This window comes from Thamnophis sirtalis, unplaced genomic scaffold (genome assembly GCF_051295495.1).
Source record: "Thamnophis sirtalis isolate CommonGarterSnake01/CBP01778 unplaced genomic scaffold, rThaSir2_p1.2 scaffold_1, whole genome shotgun sequence".
Classification (NCBI taxonomy): domain Eukaryota; kingdom Metazoa; phylum Chordata; class Lepidosauria; order Squamata; family Natricidae; genus Thamnophis; species Thamnophis sirtalis.
This window is the reverse complement of record NW_028261381.1, coordinates 104,835,084-104,844,843: the sequence shown is the minus strand read 5'-3', so window position 1 is coordinate 104,844,843 and position 9,760 is coordinate 104,835,084. Positions and strand designations below refer to the sequence as shown.

Below are 9,760 nucleotides of genomic sequence, written 5' to 3'. Positions count from 1 at the left end.
TTTATTCTAAAAATCTTTTACTTTCCCTGCATGCCATGTACTTCTAATACTTTATATTAAAGTGTTTTGTGGTCTTGTGGACAGATCTGTTTGAATGAAAGACTAGATGGAATACCCTCTAGGCTAGATTAGAAACTTGAAAAACATCCTGAAAGAAGAAGTAGAAGTAGAAAATCACTTCCAACTCCCAACAGTTGCTAAGAAAGATTGCAAGATTATCTTTGTTGCCATTAGATGTCAAGCTCAACTTAAGATCTTCCTTAGATTCTCCTGATGTTGGCTACCTCACCTTTCATCTCACCAAAAGGTAAAGCTTCCCCTCGGACATATGTGCTAGTCGTTCCCCACTCCCGCCGAAGAGCCAGCGCTATCCTAAGACATCTCTGTGGTCATGTGGCCGGCATGACTAAATGCCAAAGGTACACAGAAAGCTGTTACCTTCTCACCAAAGATGGTCCCTATTTTTCTATTTGCAATTTTACATGCTTTCGAACTGCCAGGTTGGAAGAAGCTGGGAGAAGTAACAGGAGCTCACTCTGTTAGGGGTTTGAACTGCCGAACTGCTGACCTTTCTGATCGACAAACTCAGCCACTGGGTCACCACATCCCTTTCATCTCACCTACTGTAGCTCAATATGCACTCATGATGCTGATCTGCCATAAAACAGAATAGCTAATGGTCAGATCCCACCTCCAATATTATGCCCATTCCTAGATAGCACACTTTCATGATTCAGAGAAATTGGGGTTGGTTTACAAGTATCAGTACGCAGGCTGCTGCATTTTGCATCTAATGCTGTTTCCAAGTCAAATTTAAGAGTATATCCAGGTAGAACGTGTTACAGTAATCCAATTTGGAGATAATGGGGACATAAATGACTGTAGAAGAATTGAAGCAATGACTTTTGAAGGACTGCTTGGCTTTCAGAAGGACAACTAGAGGGGTTATGCTTGATTATCTGTTGACTCTTGGATACCAAACAAAGATAGTCCTCAACTTACTAGGACCAGTATTTCTGTCACTAAGCAATGCAGCCGTAAAGTGCAACATCATGTGATTGCATCAGTTAGTAACAGAAATCCTGGGAATCCTTGTTACTATTGTAACTCCAGACATGTGGGTCATTAAGCAGGAAATGGAAAGAGTCCCATGTAAAGGGGGTGGGGGTTGAAGGAGACCCTGGGAGACCCAGTGCAGGCTGTGCATGAGTTGGGGTGGGATGATGCAGTGCGGAGCAAGCTCAGAGAGTCCAAAGAAATTGGATACAAGGTGTGCACATTAATACTGTTCAGTGCAGGAAAGCTGGGGAAAGAACACACTGCAGCTCTGGACCGTAAGAAGCCCCTGAGCCGCAGCACAGAATGAGGTGCAGCCCAAGATGCAAAGTGAGTTCTTGCTGTCCTGAGAAGCTACAGCCCAGCCCTCATCCCAACCTCCGTCACTTTAGATGACCTTTGCCATCTTATTGCTCCTGCTATTAGCAAGATGTGCCTGGTCTGGTCCTTTGCAAAGCAGCTACTGGCCACATGAGACCATCTTCCCCAGTTCTTGTGAAAAAACCACCAGGCAGACAACTGGGGAAGAATGCCTTGTGCAGCTAGCAACTGCCTTGCGAAGGGCTAATATGGGCATGCTTGGTGAGCAGTGGAAGCAAGATGATGGCAAAGATCAGCTGGGATGGCAAGGGCCATGGAGTGCAGGGCCAAAAGAGCATAGATAGTTGGGTGGGGAAATTGAAACATCCTTGCAGTCATAAATGGAGAAAGGCTGTCAAATGCCCAAATTTTGATCACATAATCACAAGGGTGCTGCAACAGCCATAATGTTGGAAATTGGTCATAAATCCCTTTATTCAGTATGACAGAAGCAGAAGCTGGGCAGCCAATTCTTTGAGAAAGTTTGATTTGGGTTCCTGCCCTGGACTGGGTCTCTACTCAACTGTCCACCTAAATCATCATTTCCCAGCCTTGGTAGCTAAGAGATGTGGACTTCAACTCCCAGAATTCCCCAAACAGCCATGACTAACCTCTTGAATATGGAATTACCGTACTTAATTCTTTTCAAGCATATATAACCAAGAAGTCATCTGCAAGAATCACACTGTTGTACAAAATATTTCCCAGATCAAAATATTGGCACTAAGGTAAAATTGATTTCCCAGTCTCTAGGTTGTGTTATGCCAGAGTCAAATGTGTAGTTGGATCTAGTTCAACGTGACCTGATTTAACAGTCCCAACAGCTATATTGCCTTTGTTATTTAACAAAATATTTAATTTGTAAAGATGTCTGTTGTTATTATTGTTTGTGTTTTTTTTAAATCTAAATTTGGAATTGTTGGAATCTTCCACAAATTTCTTAGAACGGCCAAGTCAATGAGAACAACCTGCCATTCACAGTATTGATAGACACAGAAAGACTGTTGTGGAGTTTCAACGTTGAGAAACAGTCCAGTTTAGTGACTCTGATATCAGTGGCCGAGAGCCAAGAAGAAGATGAACAAACAAACACAGTTAAGGTGACGGTAACATCTGAGAGGGACCATCTATGTTATAACATTAAGAAAAACAATGTATGAATAGAGCCCTTTTGGAGAAATTAAGCAATGGTGCCAAAATCTAATGCTGACTGCAGAAAAAGTGCAAAAATATTTTTAAACAGTTCACTGCAATCTATAAGTAAATATTAAGGAAGACTAATTTTACTCATGGACTCTTTTCAAGTATGAAATCTGACTACAGGTTCCCTTCAGTTCAGGGTCATGGGATCATGAGAAGCAGGGACTGCTGCGAGTCCCATCCCCAAGGGAGATACACCTGGTGGGACCCAGAAGAAGGGCCTTCTCTGTGATGGCTCCCTTTCTCTGGAATATCATTCCCCCAGAGATTAGAACAACTCCCCTCTAATACTCTTCCAGAAGGTGCTAAAGACCTAGTTCTGCCAGCAGGCCTGGAGAACCCAGAGCAGGATTGAGCCCATTAAATGGCTCGTGTGATCTGATCTGGCTGGGACATGGGGTGGGGGTGATTTTATTATATTAGACTATATTAAATTATTAGTTTCTTTTTATTAGTTTTATTATTTTAAATGTGATTTTATATTCTGTAAGCAGCCTTGAGTCGCCATGGGCCGAATAGGCAGCAATATAAATACAATAAAATAAATAAATAAATAAATAAATAAATAAATAAATAAATAAATAAATAAATAAATAAATAAATAAATAAATAAATAAATAAATAAATAAATAAATAAATAAATAAATAAATATAATAATAAATAAATAAATAAATAAATAAATAAATAAATAAATAAATAAATAAATAAAAAATAAAAATCATATGATTGGTCAGAAACGAACATCATCCTGTTGCAATATTTTTAAGACCTGCAATTGTGTAATAGTAAAAAAAAATATGCCTTGCCACAAAATACTCAGAATTCAAGCCACATAGCCTACCCAACCACACTCTTTGTGAAAACACTCCATTCAGTACACTTGTCACTTTTCTATCAGTTAGCACTCTTTGCCTCTAAGCAAGTTCAGGCTAGAGTTAAAGTCAAGGTAAATGGGATAACCCTGACAAATTGTCCTCAACATAATTGCACTTCTATAAAAACTGAGTTTGTTGGCTGAATACTTTAGTCTGAGGCAGTAGTTCACAACCTTTTCTTCATCATGGACTCCCCTTAAATACCTTTATAATACCCCTTTAAATACCCTTTAAATTCAACCTAGAAGTAAGGAGGAACTTTCTGACAGTGAGAACCACCAACCAATAGAACAGCTTGCCTTTGGAAGTTGTGGGAGCTTCATCACTTGAGATTTTCAAGAAGAGATTGGACTGCCATTTATCAGAAATGGTGTAGGGTCTCCTGCTTGAGTGGGGGGCTGGATTAGATGACCTATAAACTCCCTTCCAACTCTGTTAATCTGTTAAAACCTTTTGTGGCCATGGACCACAAGACTTAACTCAAGATTTCAATCATAAAATTTCTTCAAATCGTGATCCTCCTGTGATGACATCATGGCCCTGTAGCTATAGAGGTTTGTGCCCAATACGCTTCTAAATATGATTAAACTTCCAACTCCTATCCTTTCTACTATTGCATAGATACGTGAGAGCAAACCTATGGCACGCGTGCCAGAAGTGACATGCAGAGCCCTCTCTGTGGGCACGCGCGCAGTCACCAGCTGCTCTTCTGGTTTCCGGCATGCACGTGGTCACAGACTCCAGCTGGTCTTCATAGGTGCCAGAAAACAGACTGAAAAATGGCCTGAAAAAAGGCAAAAACCGGTCAGGCTGTTTTCAGGCCATTTTCTGAGCTGTTTTCAGGCTGTTTTTTGGACCATTTTCTGGGCCATTTCTTGGACCATTTTCAGGCTCTTTTTTAGGCCATTTTTCGGGTCAAAAACAACCTGAAAAATGGCCTAAAAGTGCCCCCCAAAACAGCCAAAACTGCCCAAAAAACAGCTTGGCCGGTCAGCTGGTCTTTAGGTTTCTGGTGCTCCGGCATGCACACTCACATGCAGGTGCGCTCCGATTTGGGCACTTGGTGCTGAAAAGGTTCGCCATCACTGGCATAGATGTATCGCTTGTAAAGGCTTGGGATCAACTCTGTTGGCTTTTGAATGAAGGAAAGCAGAAATGTTTTTAGCATTTTTTAATCTACTTCTGGATGGAAGAATGGCAGCTAAAATACAAGTAAAATGACTATATTTTTTGGTGATAGCAATTAGCTTTTTAGCAACTTCTGCATTAATAATCATTCCAGATAATCGAAATTCTTCAAGAACTATCCCTGCAATGTAAGCGACCTCTTCCATGGCTCTTTAACATTCCACACTTGACAAATTGCGTTATTTCCTTGCTTCCCATTCAGACTGCAAACAATAGGTAAAGGTAACACTGAGTATTGCCTATAATAGATTGTCCCACCTTGTCCTTCCAGCAATTCCTAAAAGAAAAGGAGGGAATAGCAAACACCCACATGCCTCCATAAACACACATTCACTGTGATTACATGAACAGACTATTTGATTAGAATGGCATGCCCATGGACGTTCCTTACAAAACAGCCAACAATATGAGTTCACTAAGAAGGGTTTAGAACTGCATTTATAAATAATATAAATAACATTTCTGTAAACATATTGGCTGACTAGAAAACCATAATTTCCCCCAGTTCTCTAAATGTTCTGCATACTTATGTAATTATGACAGTTTAGCAAACATTAGCCAAAGTAGGACAATTTATTATATTAACTAATATGGTCACTGGTACAGAAATTTTAAAGGTTGCCAATCTAACGCTCCATAAGATAGGAGAAAATATTTATTAAATCTATTAATAGGTTTTCTCCTATAAAAATTCCATAAAAAGGACAGTATAACTCTCAATGATTGAAAACAAAGCAGTAGTGTATTTTAATACATAGATATCAAGTTAAGCAAATTGGCCAGTCACATTATCATGAACTACTCTGAGGAGTAGTAATTCTCAATAGTAGAAAGTATATTACATCACTTTTTCCCAGGACCTTTCTCCAACTGAAGCTGCCAAATGCTGTATTTGCACGGTACACTCACCCATAGAGTAGATACCCATATTTTAGCCTAGTACTTTATGTAATATTCTCATGACATTGTTTTTTTTGGTTCTGCATATCATGGAATCTCACAAAATGAAGCAAACCATAGTACAGTTAAACATGTGTAATCCTATCATGCGAGTACAATCATGAATTGAATCTGACACCTTTTCTGTATATGTCATAGCTAAAGTCATTGTGCTCTGATGTTTCCATTGATTCCTTCATTTTTTTAAAAGTGTAAAATATCCATGACATCTGAGAAAAGAACAAGAGTGTACTTTACTTTTCCTTAAAGTGAAATTTGTAGTTCTGCTATAACATGAGTGCTGCAAAAATCCATTCATTCACAGATGGCAACAAAGAATTAGTGCTTTCTGCATCTCTCTACTGCCATGTATTGGTCATATGCATTTTGCAGCTTTGATATAATGGCCTTGATTCCTATAGCTGAGAAAGAATGAGACCTACCGAAGACTGCACGCCTCATTCTAGGAGGGGAAAAATGTTTCTGTGGAGGCAGAGAATAGTTCAAAGTTTCTGACAATATTAAATTGCAGCAAAGCAGTTTATTTTAAGACAGTTTGCTCTTAAATACAGGCTTTGTAAGAATAATCAAATGTGGTATGAAATGCTAGGGAGGGGGCATGGATTCTTCCTGTCTAAGTGAAATCTCAGTCCACAAATTACAAACATTGTAAAGAAATTGTATGTAATGCAAGAAATTCTGTCCTAAAATCACCTTGGGAACAGATGGTTGGTGCTCTTTAGACCTAAGGATTTTTTAAACAAAACTTTTTGTGTTATAAATTATTCTTAAGCTTTTCACTGAATATTAGCAATGCATATAAATACAGAAGCACAGAAATATATTAATTTCCTAAGCCTTTTCATTATGGCTATATCCTCATATTAAGCGTATCATAGTTAACCAAGTTTCTGGGTTCACACAATATACTAAGGAAAATAGATGATTATTAATTACTGAGTGTGCAGAGTATGTGCACTGCCAATGGCATTTGAAGTTGTTTTTTAGTATTTCCATTTATACAAATAATTCAGTTATTAAAACAAATACTTTTTAATTTCAAATACACATTTTACCTCTTTCCAAACGAAATATTATTTTAAAGGAAAGAGGTAGATTCAGATGAGTTGGTGCTTTTAGCAATTTAAAACACAGGCATTGAAGTAACCCATCAAAGCACATTAATGTCTAGTAGACTGAGTTATTCCTTTTTGTTTAATCATGTATCTATTTTTATTCTATCCTTTTTCTAGTCCTAATGTATTACTATTGTGGGGGATAAGTATTTTTTTTCCTCCCTTCTTCTTGAACATATAGAACCTCTATACTTCTGGAGAACTTGTATAAACTACAGACAAAAGGATGAAACTAGAAAATATCTAAAAGTGAATTCATTTCACCTTAGATGAAAACTTCACCAATTATTCTAGTGTCGGAGTGATTGCCAATTATGAACAAAAATATTCATTAGTAATGATTGTCATTTTTCTCTTCTAACAGTAGAGTTGTCTTAAATGTGCTGAAAATTAGAGTTCTACAAACAACTCAAGAAGGAACTAGATAAATATGTGGAGGGAAGGATCAAGACTCTAACAATGCTGCTTCTTTGATCATATCTGGAAACTCTTCTTTTAGTAAAAATGGATCTAAATAGAGCTTTTGCGTTACGCTGGCCATTAAAATGTGACATTTACATGATATGCCCAAGCCGGTAAACTCTAGTATGAGTTTTAAGATTTGAAGAACTCTTGCGCAAATACAACTACAAATATGGAATATCTTATTTAAGGGGAGGGGAGGAGAGTGAGTTACTTCTCAATTAATACTAATCTACAAGTAAATTCCACCAATTTTCCTAAGGTTTTGCACTGAGGTTGCAAGGCAAATATGTCATCAATCCCAACTCCCAACCCATGTTCCCACCTGCCCATCGACCACGCTTTGGGCTGGTGCCTATATGCACTCTTGAAGATGATGAGATGGAGTGATAGCCATATAAATCTCTCAGATATTACAGAAGAGATAGATTTTTCATGCTAGGTTAAACCCAGTGTTGTCAGTACAGCATCCTCCCACATCTGCCTGCTAGGTATCAGATGCTGAGCAATTATGCAGATCTATATAAATCAACCGACAGCTTTCCGCCTTGGCTGGAAGCCAAGAATGCAGTGCCCGAGCGGCACAATTTCCAACGGAAAGCGGTCACCGTGTAGATAGATCAGTATGCAACACGTGTTACTTAGCCGGTCCTGCCATTAAAAACCGGTAACCGGCAACCCCTGATTTTAACACGAGGTAGCTGGAGACAAATCCAGGCGCATCTCGGCATACACCTGGCTTCCTTCTGCCATGCAGGAACCCTTTCCTCCTTCTTGCCTTGGCCAGTAGCAGACCCATTCACCCACCCACCAAAAAAACCCTCGGAGGGGCTGCCTTACAAACCTTGCCAGCCCCCCAGCCCTGCTTCCACTTACCACATTGTTAAGAAAATCCGCCTCATTCAAATCGCCCAAGTCCAGGAAGCTGGAGGCGCCCCCGGGGAAGGGCTCTAAGATACCGTCCATTGCGGAATACTCGAGCCCGAGGAAGGCGCGGAAGAGGTGGGAAGGAGGGAAGCCGCTTTGTTCCCCGCCAGAGCTGCAGGATCCGTCCTGAACTGACAGGCGGTGAGCCTTACTGCCGCGCAGCCCGGCGGAGCAGTTCCTCGGGCGCCGGGCAAAGGAAGGCTGCGCCTCCCTCTCCCGAAGGAAACCTGTAATCCATGGGGAGAACCGATTGGCCCGAGCGGAGGGACGCTTTCCCAGAGGGAGCGGCGGGCGCTCGCAATGGGGGCTTTGAGAGGGTGGGGCCGGTGGGGACCCCTCCAGTCGGGGGAAGAAGGGGGAGACGGGAACGGGGATGGGGTGGAAGGAGCGGGCGAGGGCTGAGGCAGCCTCCTAGAAGGTTGGAAGGAGGAGCGCCTCCGGGATCGCTGCCCAGCTGTGACCGTCACACGCCTTTCCCCAGTCCCCGGCCGTCTGACCGCCGCCCCCCCCGTGCCACGCCTCCTGCCACTCCCTCCCTCGCCTCGCTCCGGGATATTTAAGAACCGGGGCACCCTCCTCGGGCTCTGATGCAATCGAGGGGACCCGCCCACCCCGCCGCTTCCAATGGGAGATCGGGACCGGCAGGAGGGAGAAGGCAAGCGGCGCGGCGTTACGACGCGCTTTGCCGTTCGGTAGTATTGAGGTTGCGACCGGCAACTTCCCAGCGCGGAGAAAACGGCACTTGGAATCATCGGCGTGGTCTGGATGCAGGAGAGATCATGATGATGACGATGATGATGTGACCAAAAGATGGTCTGAAGTTTCGCCGTTTGCATTCTTGCGGGAAACAATCTTTGCGATCCTCTTGTCGATTTATAGGAAGATTAAATAAAAGTGATGTTAAGAGAGGTTGGAAATCCAGACAAGAAATAAACGGGATTGAAAGGGCCCAGCCCTGCATAAAGTTGTCTGATGGCCATCAGGATGAGAAACTCAGTTCCTATGGCATAATAAAAGTGTTTTTAATTTTTAGCCTGGTGTCCAGCATGGTGCATCCCATTGAGGCCAATCAAATTCATTCAGGCAACGGGCTTTCTTCTGAAAGAGTCTTTGCTGTGTTTCCCAAAGCAGCAGTGAACCATTAAGACTATTGCCACTGACAGCACCTTAGTAGTGGAATAACAATGAAAGGACTTCTCATTGCTTTGCAGGCAAAACCCTTTTCTCAGTGAAGATACAACTCATTTAAACCCTAACCCTAACCTTTCTCATGATCTGATGGGATAAAACCAGGAGAAGGGATATAGAGCCGAGGTGGCGCAGTGGTTAGGGTGCAGTACTGCAGGCCACTTCAGCTGACTGCTATCTGCAGTTCAGCGGTTCAAATTTCACCGGCTCAAGGTTGACTCAGCCTTCCATCCTTCCGAGGTGGGTGAAATGAGGACCCAGACTGTGGGGGCGATATGCTGACTCTGTAAACCGCTTAGAGAGGGCTGAAAGCCCTATGAAGCGGTATATAAGTCTAACTGCTATTGCTATTGCTATTGCTACAAATGTGTGAATCTAAAGGAACTACAGTCACAAATTAGAAAGGAAAGTGAAGCAGATCTGCTCAT

At 41.6% G+C, this 9,760-nt stretch overlaps 1 protein-coding gene across 1 annotated transcript in view; it reads right to left on the bottom strand.

Moving 5' to 3' along the window:
* CREB3L1 (cAMP responsive element binding protein 3 like 1) overlaps window positions 1-8,602 on the bottom strand; it is a 90,285-nt gene extending 81,683 nt beyond the window's left edge. Inside the window, exon 1 of the mRNA XM_014062774.2 lies at window positions 8,094-8,602. Coding sequence (XP_013918249.2) covers window positions 8,094-8,183 — 90 coding nt within the window. The 5' untranslated portion in view covers window positions 8,184-8,602. The remainder of the gene's footprint in view (window positions 1-8,093) is intronic.
* Window positions 8,603-9,760: the final 1,158 nt, after the last annotated feature.